The sequence below is a fragment of the Truncatella angustata genome (genome assembly GCF_020726525.1).
Source record: "Truncatella angustata strain MPI-SDFR-AT-0073 chromosome Unknown BKA67scaffold_4, whole genome shotgun sequence".
Taxonomy (NCBI): Eukaryota; Fungi; Ascomycota; class Sordariomycetes; order Amphisphaeriales; family Sporocadaceae; genus Truncatella; species Truncatella angustata.
Window position 1 is genome coordinate 2398430 of NW_025763384.1, and position 15504 is coordinate 2413933.

Consider the following 15504-nt stretch of genomic DNA (forward strand, 5'->3'; position numbering starts at 1 on the left):
ATCTCGCTAAAAGTGAAAGAGACCCGGAATGCGAGATTTAGCTGAATAAATAACTAACCATATTTTCCGTCTATCTATTCGTATTTTCCACAGCACCGAATCGATCGAGCGTTAAATCGATTCGAAGGGTGACAAGGCAATAGGGCTCCAATCAATTCAATTCAACCAATAAAAGCGATTTTTAGATTGATTAATGTCTGATATCGCAATTTATCAATATTATTGATCAATCGCAGTATGTATTGATTGATTCACAATTGAACTGATTTGTTTTGATTCGATCCACGTGATCTTCCGACTTCCCGATCAGGAAAGGCCTTTAGCACGAATCAGGGTGAAAGGCCACGAGTACCTTCTGTCAGACGGCTAGGTAGTGGAACGTACATAGGTAGTGGGACGTACATAGGTAGTGGGACGTACATAGGTAGTGGGACGTACATAGGTAGTGGGACGTACATAGGTAGTGGGACGTACATAGGTAGTGGGACGTACATAGGTAGTTGAGTGATGTATTCATGCGTATCTTCTGTGGCTGATTCTTGGCACTCTAAAGAGGTACTTTAGAAACTTTTATGTAGCGTCACGTGACTTCTAAAGCTAGTATAGCCCGCTCCACCGTTCAACACCTTCAAGCTCCCGCCCTTGAGGCAACTGATCCATCCATTCTGTTGCTATTTTTCTGGCTTTTTCCTCGGTAATAACTTCCAATGCCATCGTCTCTTGTTCTTCGAACCATGAGGTTATCTTATTGTCCTGTTATGGGATAAACCCCTAGCGATAAGACTTAGGGGCCACGGCCCCATCGTAGGACTCACAGAACCTACTAAGGTTAGACGCTACTAGAGGTTGAATAGAAGAAGGAAGGACAAGTCTTTAAGAGCATATATTCATACGATAGCTTAGAGGATCCTTCTCTCCTCAGAGAAGTCTTGTCGTTCATAGAGATAATTATGACAGTTTCTACAGTTGGTATAGAAGACTGTTGTAGTAAAGGTCTGGTGTAATGCACTGAAAGGAAGAGCCTAAATATACTCGAGCATAGGATAGTGAATACGGTGCTCGCATGAGCGTGGGATCACAAGTGTAACGCTCTAAGCGTGAAATGATAGTATAGGTACTGTCAAGTAGTATAGAAGTCTGAGTCTACAAAAGAGAATCTCGGTGTACAGAAAGTAGGCAGATACCCACTGGCTAAGTCACGTGATCACCACTTCCCAAGTTCGGTGATCCGCGAGCTCATCGCCTTAGTGTACGGAGTGCTCCCTGTACACTGCGGTCATCTATAGTCATCCATATTGCCACAATAATAGACGTCAGAGTATAGCATTCGGTCTAGACCCATTACAGATCCATTTCCGATACGAGCCCGCCCTCGGCGACCACGCGATGGACGAGGCCACCCGATTTGTATTCAACACCTTCATTAGCAGTACGCAATAAGGTGAAGGAATAGCTAAACATGTAATTTCTAGAGACACGAATTAAAAACATGTATGTTTGATAGCCAAGCCTCATATCTTCGCGTATCGGAAGCCTGCCTGTGCGTACCGCGCCGCGATGTAAAAGAGGGTTGCCACCAGTAAGGTACACCCACAGAAGATCTGGAGTCCACGATAATCGCCGTTCATATCGCTGACTAGCGCTCCAGCGATCGGAGAGCCTGTCAATGCACCGACTCCAGATACTAAAAACGTGGTTCCGGATCTGGTTCCAATCTCATGCCTAAGATATGTTAGCAGCGTCTAACAACACTTATGTAGCCAACATACACCTCGGAAAGCTGGGCAATGCATGCCGGGACGAGTGAAACAAATCCACCAGAGGTAAGTCCAAATAAGACACCGTAAGCGATTATGGCTCCTGTGCTCTTGCCGGGTATCCACAGAGCTAGCGTTACGATTCCCGACAAGGCCGTGATGGTGATCATGCTATTGAAACGACCTAGCTTGTCGGCTGTGAATCCGGGGATGATCCGGCCGACAATACTAATACAGGTTAAGACAGCTGCTGGGAACCTGTGGGGCTAGAAAAATGACTTACCTGACAGCATTCAAAATCGATAGCAGATAGGGAACAAGCGATGGTGACATACCTGCCGCCGTTGCTTGCAAAGTGAGGTAGTTGAAGGGTAAAAACATGCCCCAATAAAAGAAGAACCCAGCGACCATGTTCAGACACATCGCGGGTTCTCGGAAAGGCTTCAAGTAATCCCGGATATGGAATGGTTTCGGCCGTGGTGGCAAGCGAGACTTTACAGTCAGACAAGTGATGCCACAAAGTCCGAGAAACATGAAAGCGACAACACGAATCGCCCAAGGAAAGCCAATTGTTTGAGTCAAGCGATCCAACATGATTGGCAGAACTACACCACCGACGGATGAACCGGATGCCACAATACCAAAAGCAGTAGCACGCTTCTTGTAGAACCACGTTACGATAGGGGACAATGAGGCGTTAAAGACGATCCCTGAGCCGCAGCCGGCAACGACAGCTTGGGCAAGAAAGAATTGGTAGTACTTGCTGGACAGTGATACCATCATCAGCCCGAAGACATACACAATAGTGCCGATTATCAGGAGCCAGCGTGGGCCATAATTGTCATAGAGTCGTCCCCACTTGAAACAGTCAACGTCTACTATGAGGGTGACATCACCTAAGACGTACTTACGATGAACGCTGTGCCGGTCATGAAGAAGATCTGTGCTGACGTGATCCAGCTCACGGCGCTTTCGCCGTAGCCGGAGAGGGGGCCATCAATATAGTATTGGAGAAAAACGCCTATGCAGTTCAGCAGGCCAAAGGTACAGAAAAGAGCGGAAAAGGCTCCCATGACGACGAGCCAAGCCTCAACCCCTCCATCAGGAAAGGCGGCAGGGTCCCATTCAGACGCTGCGCTGGATTTGAGTGGCTCAGCTCCAGTGCTGTTCTCTGCAGCCTCAACATCGCTGATCTGCACTAGTTCAAACGAGGACCTGGGCACACCCACGTCTGCATTTTGTGGGTTTCTGGCACCAGAGACCGAACTTGGATTCGGCGATTGGGTAGTGGAGGAGGCGTAGCTGGTCTGTGGTCTAGACATGACGACGTTCTTTTCGTATTGCTTCGTGACTGAAGAAGTTTTCAAGTGACGGAAAGCTGCATAGACAGCCAGCATAGACTCTTTTATAGAAAGTAAAAGAATTGAAAAAGAAATAAAAAATAAAAAGACCATAAGCGGCGTTGAAGGAGGACAATGGTATTTCCTTGCGGATTACAGGGGGGCGTAGAAGGGCTTCGACTTGGATCGTCTAGATTTGGTCGGAGTTACGAACGACCTAGAAATCAATGGGACTTTGACACCCCAGGTCGCTTATCCGAATTCCCTGCGTTGCTCTTTTTATTATTATTATTATTATTAATTTTTTAACTTTTTAATAACCTTTCCGACCAAGTATTCGTCTGTGTCCGTCAAGGATCTGTCGCGAATTTAGTCGTTATGCGGCGGCGGCCAGAGCTCGCATAAGTTATGCGAGCTCCGGTACGTTATCCCCAAAGCAGTGGCATTGCCGCCTGGCCCTGGACCTAAGACAAGCTATGCAAGGAGGTAGATCATTACATTGAACCTTGACCCAGTGGCGGCAAAAATAGCCAAGTGAATACCACATGCGGGCCGAGCTACCATTGCGCAATGGTCCTCTGTCAAGCAGGTCTTTTTTACATCTTCAACGCCTTACGAAACTATGCATGCCCGAAAGTAAGAGAAACAATACGAGATGGGCTCCTCGCATTATGGTCTCATTTTCTGAGGATGGGGTAACGTCTCATGATTTTTCAGTTGCATTTGATTTGGGCCTATAGTAGCATGTGTGAGTCTGGTGCAAAATTTAAACATTGGCAATGGTCCCCGCGGTGTCACCGTTAGGGTGACATGATGGTAGTATCGCACATCTAATGTGATTTCTTTGTTTATATCTCTCTAAAGTGCGCGTGGTAACAACTACCGAAGCCATTCTATGAAAACCTAAACCGAATCTTCTTCGCTGAGTACAAGTGCTTCCAATCCGAGCCGTTGGATCTTGTGACACCCTTGCGTGCCGTCTGGGTCACCAAAATAACACCAACTGAGAACAGAACATCGAAGACAGTAATATCGGATAGTTCCAAATTTGGCCCCATGTTTGTGGCAGAAATTCCCACCGTGTATGCGCGTAAGGCCTGCGTCGACAATTTCCGGTATGAAGTCGCAACCTCATGCATGATCAGAACAAGTAGATGATACAGGACGGAGCTGCGAGCGCAGGGGCATGGCATGATCAGTATCACAGTTTCTATGGCCCTCCGGTTGACATTCAGGACAGAATTGAGTTTCTGATATGTTCTGGTAGCCTCCGACGCGCTATAGTCCTGCTGGCCACAATTTAACTCAGGACAGTACAAAAGGTGGAGCGTTATGAGTGCGCGGCGAACGCACTGACTTCCGTTATTCTCGAACGGCTCACTTGGTGGTCTAGGAATGTGGACCTCGGACAGGAAAGCGCAGATTGTGTGTCCATCTCGTTTGGATGCTCCGCATTTGTATTACTGGCGTCTAGCGTGGAGTTGAGACTGCGGAAGTACTCCTATATGGGCCCATGGCTCAACATATTTGTGCTTGACGGGACCACAAGCTGATTAAGGCTAACTTCGAACGCAGACATGGTGGAGCGACTGTAGATAGCCGGTCTCAGTGTACCGGACACGGAGTTGGTGCTACGCTCATACAAGAAGTCCAGAGCCATAGGGTCCGGCCAATTTGTGGACTCTAGATATGGGGTCGTAGGCGCTGCTGCTGCAGAGGCTCCGGTAGTGCAGTTTTCTCCATCGCTCCGGGGGTTGAAGTTGTCATCCATAGCAGGGCTCGAGTCATTTGATGAAGTGCTGTTCATGGAATACATAAGGCGCGCCTTACCGACCCTCCGACTCTCGCTATAGGGGCATGTGAGCTCGCTTCGGACACATCTCCGGCATTGAGGTTGGCCACGATCGCACTTAACCTTGGAGATTGCACAGAAATCGCAGCTTGCTTTGAGCTTTTTCTTTTTGGCAATCGGAGCTTGACCAGTTGAACATTTGGCACCACCGCGAACAGGCTTTCCGGTCATCGAAGGGTTCATCCTGTTGCCGTCTTGGTCAACTTGGCGCCAACTATAGAGTCCAAAAACCAAGGTTATCTGTGGCTTCCATCTCTGGCATCTATGTCGCTTTTATGAGGCGCAAGCAGCAGCACCTTGGTGCCACAGGCTGATGACCAGCTCTGGCGTCTATGCCTCCTTTATGGGTGTTAGATGCTTACGGACGGCACAAGCTGACGAGCAGTTGTTGTCGCAATCTCTGACTTGAGTTGGTAGCAGTAGCGCGGATCCAAACATTGGGCATGGAACAAACAACGAGCTACCCGGTCAGGCTGGTATTGGCTTGTAGAACACCAAGAAAATGCGTATATTGTCCTTAGTGGCTGCAGTATCCCTATTGTTTGTCCCCTAAGTGACTTTACTTTGTGATCGGTTGATGGATAACTGATCTGCAACTACCTGCCAGGGGCTTTCAGGCTTCCGGGACACAGCCCAATATTGCGAGCCCGGATGTCACTGATTGGTCAGCATGCGGGTTTTGCTGTATGCCCCTCTAATCTTTCCAACAATACGGCTAGCCGAAGCTACCATGATGTCGTATTATCATGCTTGCCTGACCACTAGGTTAGTTCCGGGTGCGTGCCGCAACAACACGGCTAGCCGATGCAGCGATGATGGTAGGTCATTTTCGGCTAATCGCTCCGGATCCATATAGCAAACATGCATCCTATATTCGAAAATCACATGATAATACTTGTTAGACCAATAGTTCCGCGTGCGTACCGCAACAATACGCTTCGCCGATGCAACCATTATTCCACTTCTTGGCTTTTTTTTTATTAGACGCGGGGATCTGTCTTAACGACATGTTTCGACGATCAACGGAAGAATATTTTGTATGAGTCTGATGTCACCATGTCTAAAATCCATTACGACTTACTTTTTGTTAATGTCGGTTGGAACTTGAGTACTTGAACATTTTGAATATTGTGAAACTATCGCACCATGATATTCTCCCACACCAGTCAATAAATCTGTATTTTACTGACACGCCATCAAATCGAGGAGCTATTAAAACGACCCGTCCCCTTTTATATGTTAGTCCGGATGTGAAATTCATTCGCCAAGCAGCAGCGCGGGGCGGCCATGAGACTGTAACAAGGACCCTAAAATTCCTACAACAATACGATGATTCTGAGGCATTGATAGCAGCAGCCCGTGGAGGCCATGAATTTATCATGGAGCTTTTACTTTGCCTTAGTGGTGTAAACCCTGAACCAGCTCCTGTTCCCTCTCTTCCTTCTGAACGTACCACGCCAATTTTGGCTGCAATTGGTCAGGAGAACATCAAGGTTATAGAGCTTCTTGTAGAACAATCGGGGTTTGATCTGACGCGTTGCTTTAGAGGAGATACGTATTACGAAATAGCTAGAGGGCGTAGGGGGCCCATGTGGGAGGAGGAGGAGGAGGAGCGTACATTGAAAAAACGCTTACGACGAAACGATAAAAATGCGCAAGAGCGTTGCCAGAAAGAAATCTCAGTCTATGTTGCCCGTGGCATCGAAAAGAGGAAGGGAACAGGAAGATGGTCAGAAACCGACCGACTCCGGTCGTACCGGTATTGCTGCGTACTTGCGTAGGGTCAAACAAACTTACGTTGAGAAAACCCACCTGGGTGGTTCATCAAACGAGATAGACGACCCGGAGTAGAAACTCCCCAAGAGTCATGGCACTCACATTATTGTGAATCGAGAGCCTCATTCTGAGATGTACAGACTAGTTAGCTCGCCAAATGGGAATGGAAACGATACTTTTGGTAAATTTAGTATATTTCCTCGGACAACTAGGGAACACGGTGTCTACATCGCCTGTATACTGTCTCAGATGAGGTGTGAGCACTCTGGGGACATGACCGCATGTGGGCGTTGCTCGAAGATGAAGAGATTTTGCTCACTCGGGGAGACTTCTACAAAAGGAGCATGTAGACGATGCCAGGACATATATTGAGGAGTAGCGGCCTCCGAATGCGAGCATGTCAGAAAATATTGAAGGAGTTGTACGGAAGGAATAAATATAGGATGGTTCGTAGCCTGCGAATCATTTTCCAGTCCTGTTCTCTATACCACGTTCATAACGCCATGATTCACTGAAGTGATGCAAGCTGATGAACAATAATTTCAGTATTTACCCTTGTGATCGGGTGGACTCTGAGGATGCCAAGCGTGTTGCACGGATGGCAACCACGAGCAGCCTCCGTTCCGTAACATGTTTGTTCAGGTAGCTCTATAAGCTTCACTATTCGGAGAACATTTTAATTATCTTTGTAAGTTATTAAGCACTGAACTACGTGGAACACCGCTTCTAGTTGAGCGCCTTGACAGCTCACCTTCTGGATCACCTCTCAGTGTGTGAATGCCAGCTCTTCGCGTTGTGGGGGGTGGGCACGACGGCGGCGTAGCTGTGGAGCGCGTCAAGCCGCATCATCGGTATGATCCAATGGATGTCAAGAGGCTACGCAGCATATCGCTGTTTAGGCATATCACTTTTGCTATGCCCTGGTTCCGGGATGAATGCTGAGGGGTGGAGTGGTGTCGTTGGTGAGATGATAATATTGGTATCTGATGACGTTCTTTTAAGTAATTCTTTTATTTTGTCTTATTTCATCGAAGAGCATACAGCTGCCATCATGTTTCTTTTTTGACCGCTCAACGTATTTATTACTGTTTGTTTTGGAGGGAAATATCGTGGAACACGGTCTGCCAACCTCTGACAGACTGCTTATAATTATTAAATGGACACTGCAAAGATAAAAGAGGCGTGATTTCAACATCTAGTCTCTTATAATTAATTGACTGCGGCAACCAAGTGGTAGCACAAATGCATCTAGTTGTATCTCACTACATTGCGAGCTAGATCTGTCCGGCTCATAGCGACCATATGACTGCCTTTGTTCAGCCTGGTATTGGCAACCGCATCGTCAAGCAAGCAACAGTAAGATCACAAGGAATCACACAATATCGGAATTGATTTGTCCTTTTCCTATTCCTCCCTTGTTCCGGGTTTCAAACACGCAGGTTGTCTGTGCACGCAGTGTCCACACATATATCTGAGCTGGATGTAGAATATAGAATAGGCGAGGAGAAAAGGTGAGGATGAAAGTTTTAATGGGAATACTTATAGACTGGTATATTCTGGGTGTAGTGACCAAAGAACATAGCAAACAGTTACAAACCATCACCAATTTCTCTACAAAAACAACCGCAAGACATGACACGTGCAGGTGTACACTGGGCTAACAGGCGAACACATCTAGCAACCAACGGCCGGAAACTTCAGATAGTATTTGTGCTGCCTGCTTTTGACATCACTAGCACCAATATGAAAAAAAGCCTTGAACCAATATTCACAATAGCAACATTGTTCACGGCCACAATTTAGAAACAAGGGTTTTCAGAAATATCAATTGCTCGCTGTCCCTGATTAAGGTGATGTACAGCGGGACACTATTTCGTCTGCCTCTCGACACTATCGCCGACTAAGCAAGTGACACGAGCAAGATCAGATGGTCACTGATCAAGCAAAGGCGAAAGCCTCCGCCGAAGAGTCAATGCAATTCCAAATACACAGAATCCCCATTATCATATCATCATGCCTTGTGCACGATGATCAACAATCGTGCATATCCGTTCGCAGTTTTCCACCCGGGTGCTTCTGAGTTCCTATCTCGGTCCAGTGGCCCCTTGACAAGAAATCAAATAGCGCCTGTTACCCTGGCGAGCTCAGAGTGAGATAACACCTGGTACCTTCCTTCCCTGATGCATCGAGCAAATGGAAAATGTGCAAAAGAAAACATGGTGTCGAAAAAGATGTCGCTACGGCCTGTGACCGCTCGTGACATGTCGTGAGAAAGAAGTCTATCAGAAAAGAGGTATCATATGACCGAATGAATCCTGTATGAACTTTTTGAGGCACATTTTGTCAATCCTGTAAATGCAGCAATCCCCCCATCTATGCACAGATTTGCCGATAGCAAATACACGCAAGTCTAGTCGAAAAGAGAAAACACTTGTTCACTCCTTATCCGCAGCAGCTGCTTCTGGTGTAACCTTGGCAAGCGCAGGAGAAGCAGCGGTAGATGGCGGAGAAGTGGGGTGGTTATCCTCCATGTTGGCTAGGAGACTATAACTATGTTAGCATTGTCAGTCTAATTTGCCGCTTCCATAGAGGCTTACCTGAAAGCATTGGTGCTGCTTTGAGTTGGAGGAGTGCCGGTGCGAGAAGAGGCGGCTGAGTCTTCATTTCCACGTGTGAGGGAGCTGCCAGGGCCAAGTCGTCGACCACTGTTGCTACGAGAAGAGAACATGGATGTTGGGCCCAGAGAGATGTTCTGGCTAGCAGAACGCGTGGCGGAACCCTTCAGACGTCGGAGGTCATCCATACCGACAGTGTTTGGTGCTTGTTGAGCATAGCCAGAGGAGAATTGACGAGCATCTCCTCTACCCATTGTAAGGCGACCACCACCACGCTGGTTTCCTTTTGCGTTTTCGGCAGCCTTCTGGGCAGCTGCGGCCTCAGCCTCGATACGAACTTCGTCAAGGGTCTTAGGTCCCTTGTTCTGCTCCTTGGACTCCCAGCGGGCCCTCCTCAGATCGATAATATCCATAAGCATAAACTTCAAACGGCTAGGAATGTCGGGGAAGTCAACCATGCTCTGGATTCTCTGGAAGTAGGCATCCATCATAACATGGCCCTTGTCAGTTGCGTCCAAGTTGCCACCAATGGTTCGCAAGAGCTTGGACAAAGACTCCACTTCAGCCTCATCGGGAACTCCTTGGTAATCGACGAGCTTTCGGACACACTCATGCATGATGCGTTCAGTAAGCATAGAGAGCTTGTAAAGCTCACCAATGAACTGAACGAGACCGAGACCACGTCTCTTGGCGGCAGCTTCCTTGTAATACTCTTCCGACATCAAAGCAGCTTCCTTTGAATCACCCTCCTGGGTCTCAGGCAGCTGGGTCTTCCAGCCGCGCTCGAACTCTTCTTGGCAGCGGTTGAGCAGGTACTTTCGGAACAGTGCACCACCGCTAACAACTTGACCGTTCTTGTCCTTGATGTTCTCATCGCGAACCTCGGGGCTCATTGTCTCCAGCATGCGCTTGGCAAACTTAGCATACATAGACGCCCAATGAGCTTCGTCTGTAGCCTTCTCGAAAGTAAGCTGAATGACTTGGCGCAAGGTTCGGCCATCAGTTTCTTCCTTGGATTGAGCGGCAATGTCGAGAATCTGCTGAGAGATCTTGTCGAAGTTGTCTGGAGTCATCTTGTTCAGAGCAGCCTTGACCTTACGCTGCACGGTAGGGGGATCCATGAGAGCGTTAGGTGCCGGTGCACTGGGCTTCTGAGTCAAACTCATAGGCTTCCAACCAGTCTGAGATGTCTGTAGAGCGTCAAACTTCATACCAGCAGTCAAAGGCATGGTCTTAGCGGCCTTCTCTTCGTTCTTGGAATCCTGGAAATTGTTACGTTTGCTAGCACCGCGTCGCGAGCTAGCAGTCCTAGGTGAGTTAGGGGCCATGGAGCTGGATGGAGTTCGCGACATCATGTTGCCACTGGGGAATGCACCGCCAGGTCCTCGGAAACTGTTCATAGAGCCAATGGGTGGGCGTGCCATCTGTCCCTGGGCCATGGCAAATCGCTCAGCTGATGTTGTGCCAGGAGGTAATGTCTTGGTAGGCGCACCAAAGTTGCCCATGGAGAAAGCGCCGGTACCCGTTCTAGAGTTCTGCCGGCCGGATCCTGCAGGAGTTCTTGCCGATGCAGAACGGCCTCCGTCCCCTTCACCTATCAAGGTCTTAACCTGCTGGCTGAATTCAAGTGACGGCTTCTCGGTAAAGACGCCCTGGAACTGGAGCAAGAAGCTTGGGTCGTACTTGAACGAGGTACCCTTCTTGGAGGCTGTAGGATTCAGAGCGGGGTTAGGCGAGCTAACGCCCTCAGGGTACTCCATGGCCAGGAGTTGTTGTGTTTTGAGAAGTCTGGCGGTCTTCAGGGATTGAAGTGCCGCAGAGGGTTGAGGTGGCTCTACACCAACATTCGTGTTCAGGTTAAGTGGAGCCGGCTTGGTACCTCGCTTCTCACCAGGGCTTACCTTTGCACCAGCGACAGGCTTGTCGTTGATGGTAAGATTTGCAGGCTTAGAAGTTGACTCAGCGCCGTCTTTCTCCGAGATGGTCATGTTACTGAGCTTGCTAGACAAGGCGTCACTGGCGGACTGAGAAGGCTTGCCCTCGGCTTCACGACGCTTGCGCTCCTTCTCCTCTTCAAGACGTTCAGCCTCTCTTTCAGCTTCCTTCAACTTGTCGTCAGAGCCGGCGGCCTTCTTTGCTTCCTCTTCAGCGGCCTTCTTGGCATCTGCGGCAATCTTCTTTTGACGACTAATCTCCGCCTGCTCAGCTTCACGCTTGGCATCGGCCTCTTCCATTTCTCGGATCATCTTCTCGATTTCATCTTCCTCGTCAGCAGGAGCAGGCGCGTCGGGCTTGGCTTCGGCTGCCTCCTTGGCTTTGGCTTCCTCAGCGGCCTTCTTCTCCTCGTCTGCTTTCTGCTCTGCCTTGAGTCTCTCCTCTTCCTTCGCCTTAGCCTCAGCGGCGCGTGCTTCCTCGGCAGCCTTTTCGTCGGCAGCCTTCTTCTCAGCAGCAGCCTTTTCGTCGGCAACCTTCTTCTCAGCAGCGGCCTTCTCGTCGGCAGCCTTCTTCTCAGCAGCGGCCTTTTCGTCGGCAGCCTTTTCAGCAGCGGCCTTGTCCTCGGCAGCCTTGTCCGCTGTAGCCTTGTCCGCCGCAGCCTTATCTGCGGCAGCCTTGTCAGCTGCTGCCTTGCCCTCTACGGCCTTGCTCTGGTCTCCCTTGGCCTTCTCCTCTGCCATTTGCTTTGCGATCTTCGCCTTGAATTCGTTCTGCACCTCGGCCTGGGTCTTGGTAGCCGTGCTGTCAGTTCGAGTGTGAGCAGGAGCGGCAGCCTTGGGTGTGGCGGACTTGGGAGGCGGAGGCGGAGTTGAGGCAACAACAGGCGGGGTCTTCGACTGCGTGCTAGGAGCCGGAGAAGCGGGTGCCTTGAGACTGGGGATGTCAACGACTTCACCATTAGCATTGCGGATTGTGATGGCTGCACTCTTCTTTACGGGTCGTGCGAACTGCGGCGACGCGGCGACGACAGGCTGCTTGCTGATCTGTGAAGGCACCTGCTGCGAGGGACCTTGCGAACCCTGAGCCTGGCTAGTGCTTGAAGTAGGTCTGGGCTCGGAAGCTTGTGACGGGTTTCGTGACATTGGCTGAGGAACGAAGGGCTGGGGAGGGCCACTATAGGGCGTCTGGAAATGGGGAGCAGGAGAGTGAGGTTGTCCGCCGGGAGGGTACATGTATGGGTTCGGACCGAATCTAGGGTCATACTGAGCACCAGGGGGGTAGTAGGGCTGCTGTGGTCGGAGTTCTGTTAGCACTCGTTCAAAGTTGCCGCTGGCGGGGGACATATCAAGATCTGCGAGGTTTTGAATAGGTTGGGACGAGGGGTGTGGTAATGAAAGCAGAGGGGGAACAGAAGGCAGATTCTTCTCGGGAAGCTCTCCTCGTCCTGCTGGCAACTGGCCATTCTGACGAGGGTCTGGCGGTAACAAATCCTGGAAATGGCGGTAGTCCGAGCGCTTGTTTTGGCGCCAAAAAATGCCGCCATCTCTCGCAAAACTGTTAGATTGAGAGCGGTGTCGGTTGTTTGAAGACTTCTCCACATCACGACTGCTGCCACTGCTGCGCTGACTTTTACGCTTGTTTTGCTTGTGCTTGGTATAGTCAAAGTAGCCGGAAGGGGGTGACGTTACGTTTGGCATTGGGCCGCCCATTGTCGGCGGCTGGTAGTAGTAGGGAGCTGCGCCGGGAACGGGCATCGCATTAGCCAGTGCTGGGCTGGCTCTTCCCATAGGGGGTGTACCGGGTCCGTAGGAGTTGCGGGGCTGGAAGTTGGGAGCCATGCCGCCGCGGCCCTGTGCAGGATGACCGGGACGGAAGGGGGGTGTTCCGTTCGGCGGGTAACCCATCTGGTTGTGGTTGTTGTAGTTGGGGTTGTAACCGCCGCGACCACGTCCTGCTTGCGGGTATCCACCACGGTTGGGAGGTCCTCCCTGGTGTCCGCCCTGGTTGTTGGGATCGTTGGCAGACTGCGAGGACTCGTTGCGTATGTGAGAGGGGTTCTGCGAGGCTGCTGAGGTGCGGCGCATGTGACTCTGTGAAGAAGCGATTAGTATGCGACGTGGTTCCCGCGGACAAGCATCATTAGGACTTACGTCGCCGTTACCACCGAAGCTTCCGAATGTCAGTTGCTGACCAGACTGAGCACCAGAAGGGGGGCGACCACCACTGGCCGAAGGCTGGGGGATAGGAGATGGCGAGTTCTGAGGGGAGGGAACTCGCTGCTGCTGGCTGTTTGCGCCAGGAATAGCGATGGGGGCACTGCCGGCTTGAGGGGTGCTGTGGGATACTGCTGGCGAAGCCTGGAAACCAAATTGGATCTTGGGACCGCCAGCGGCGCCGTTGGCCGCGTAGTTGTTGGGTGTACTCATGGTGACGGAGGGCTTTCTGGAGTGGCTGTCTCCGTTTGTTCCAACTACAACAGCTGGAGCAACAGTGGGGACAGCGGGCATAATAGGTTTATCGTTTACTGGAGAGACCGAGTTCGACTTCGCATGTTGCGAGGTACCGGATGCAAGGGAAGAGGCGGAAGGACCTCCTGTGACCACGGGGGCAGATTGCTTCTTTGGTGCAGAAGCGGCCGAGGCGTATGAGGGTCCGTTTGAGACGTTGTTCGCGTTAGCAGTCGTTGGCGTGGAAGTCATATGTGAGTCGTGAGATCTGCGTGAGCGTGATATCGCGACAATGGGACTTTGGGGTCGAGGAATTATGGGCGCAAACGTTCTCTGATGCGTGGGTGCGTGCAGACTTAAGAAAAAAGGCTGCAATGCTCAAAGCGCAAGAGAATGTGCGTCGAAATAATTATAGACCAGAAACCAAGTTGACAGTCGCGCAGTTGCGAAAGACCAATCGAATGTCAAATCCGAATGCTAATGGACGGCTGACGAAGTGAACGGCTGCCGAAACTCGTGGTTGTCGGAGGAAAATAAATAAATCTTCACGTCAAGTTAGAGATTAGAATTTGGTTTGGTCCTTGGAATCGAGAGTTTGGGGGAGGAGGGTGCCCTTGAGCTTGAATGCTTTTTTTGACACGGGTTCGGCCAAAGAAACGAACAAACCAAAAAGGGCGAATCCACGAGAATCAAGTGGTAGACATGCCAGTGATGCTCGTGTGGTGTGGGTGCTGCGAATGCAAAGAAAAGCAACGAACCGATTGTGGGTATCAAAAGGAATGGAGAAGAACCAAAATGCTAGCGCAGATTGTTCTTATCACAGACGATGAAAAAAAGAGGCAAGCGCTCTTCTCAAAGTCGGTCGCGTGGTCGTGGTCGTGAAGGCGGATGTGGGATGAGGTTGTCGTTTGAACCCTTCGTTGATGATGGATCCAGACGTTGACAATCAGCTCTCGTGTCGCTCAGCCGGACTTGGACTTCTTCTCGTCTCGTGGGAGAGGAGAGTATTAGAAGTACAGGAGTGGGGAGGTGTCTATCTTCTCTGGGGGCGAGCACAGAGAAAGACTAGAGTATCTTCTACCTCGATGAAATACAACGGGTAGAAAAAAAAAGAGAAATGACCTAGAAGGGTTCTTCTGGTCAGTCACGTAATGTGATCTTGGGTGGTGAAGGAGGAGAACTTTTCAAAAAAAAAATTTGGGAGCGCAAGCTCCAAATGAAAAAGGGCTTGGGCTTGGGCGTGGGCGTGGGCGTGGGCGTGGGCGTGGGCGTGGGCCCGGGCAGTGGGCAGTGGGCAGTGGCAGTCTTGCTCCAACTGGGTCCATGCCCACCCCGTCTCTGTCTTTCTCTCTCCCGCTTGTGCTGGGGGACCCACTAACGTTAGTGTGCTAGCACCTTTGCCCGCTGGGGCTAATAAGCGATTACAAGGCTAACTGCCCTGTACTTGGATGTGTAGCGACAGCTGACCGTGACAGCAGCGACAGCGACAGCAACTTAGAGCATGCGATAGTTAGATATTTTGTTCAATCTTGAGCGATATACCGTGAGTACCGCTCACTCTAGATCGTCACGGCCTAGGTGCTGCTTCAATTTGGACTTGCCTAACCTAGGTCCTAACACGCTTGGTTTCCTCGTAACTGTCCTTTGTGCGACTACATGTACAATAATCACCCCCTTTGATGCATCCTCGTGCACTCTTTGTCCGAGTGCCCAAACAAAGGCACCATGACTCATTTGACGCTATGAAGGTTGGGTGTAATAACAAAAACAGTCAGACAGTAG

The 15504-nt window shown here is 50.2% G+C and overlaps 5 protein-coding genes across 5 annotated transcripts; 1 reads left to right on the top strand and 4 right to left on the bottom strand.

Moving 5' to 3' along the window:
- Positions 1–1184: 1184 nt before the first annotated feature.
- Positions 1185–3398, bottom strand: BKA67DRAFT_565179 (major facilitator superfamily domain-containing protein). Its single transcript, XM_046102797.1, has 4 exons — positions 2669–3398; positions 2041–2615; positions 1770–1985; positions 1185–1722 (listed from the first exon to the last, which is right to left on the bottom strand). The coding sequence occupies exons 1-4, from the start codon at positions 3209–3211 to the stop codon at positions 1512–1514; spliced, it is 1545 nt and encodes a 514-aa protein (XP_045958711.1). The 5' UTR covers positions 3212–3398; the 3' UTR covers positions 1185–1511.
- A 534-nt stretch (positions 3399–3932) lies between these two features.
- On the bottom strand, positions 3933–4444 carry BKA67DRAFT_279310 (uncharacterized protein). Its single transcript, XM_046095935.1, has one exon. It carries the CDS (start codon positions 4288–4290, stop codon positions 3991–3993), a length of 300 nt encoding a protein of 99 aa, XP_045958712.1. The 5' UTR covers positions 4291–4444; the 3' UTR covers positions 3933–3990.
- On the bottom strand, positions 4445–5375 carry BKA67DRAFT_279309 (uncharacterized protein). Its single transcript, XM_046095934.1, has one exon. It carries the CDS (start codon positions 5130–5132, stop codon positions 4599–4601), a length of 534 nt encoding a protein of 177 aa, XP_045958713.1. The 5' UTR covers positions 5133–5375; the 3' UTR covers positions 4445–4598.
- Positions 5376–5918: 543 nt separating this feature from the next.
- BKA67DRAFT_565183 (uncharacterized protein) lies at positions 5919–6906 on the top strand. Its single transcript, XM_046102798.1, has one exon. The coding sequence runs from the start codon at positions 6329–6331 to the stop codon at positions 6728–6730; it is 402 nt and encodes a 133-aa protein (XP_045958714.1). The 5' UTR covers positions 5919–6328; the 3' UTR covers positions 6731–6906.
- Positions 6907–9160: 2254 nt separating this feature from the next.
- Positions 9161–13974, bottom strand: BKA67DRAFT_658741 (uncharacterized protein; the record flags this gene model as incomplete). Its single annotated transcript, XM_046107330.1, has 3 exons — positions 9161–9269; positions 9323–13365; positions 13426–13974. The coding sequence occupies 3 exons, from the start codon at positions 13972–13974 to the stop codon at positions 9161–9163; spliced, it is 4701 nt and encodes a 1566-aa protein (XP_045958715.1).
- Positions 13975–15504: the final 1530 nt, after the last annotated feature.

What these genes read in the sequence shown, in the direction of transcription:
- BKA67DRAFT_565179 (XM_046102797.1), bottom strand. Translation starts at nt 3,211, where the DNA reads ATGGTCTTTTTATTTTTTATTTCTTTTTCAATTCTTTTACTTTCTATA. An exon ending in TCGATTTTGAATGCTGTCAG is followed by an intron (nt 1,986 to 2,040) that starts GTAAGTCATTTT and finishes AACCTGTATTAG; the next exon opens with TATTGTCGGCCGGATCATCC. An exon ending in ATTGCCCAGCTTTCCGAGGT is followed by an intron (nt 1,723 to 1,769) that starts GTATGTTGGCTA and finishes AACATATCTTAG; the next exon opens with GCATGAGATTGGAACCAGAT.
- BKA67DRAFT_279310 (XM_046095935.1), bottom strand. Translation starts at nt 4,290, where the DNA reads ATGCCATGCCCCTGCGCTCGCAGCTCCGTCCTGTATCATCTACTTGTT.
- BKA67DRAFT_279309 (XM_046095934.1), bottom strand. Translation starts at nt 5,132, where the DNA reads ATGAACCCTTCGATGACCGGAAAGCCTGTTCGCGGTGGTGCCAAATGT.
- BKA67DRAFT_565183 (XM_046102798.1), top strand. Translation starts at nt 6,329, where the DNA reads ATGGAGCTTTTACTTTGCCTTAGTGGTGTAAACCCTGAACCAGCTCCT.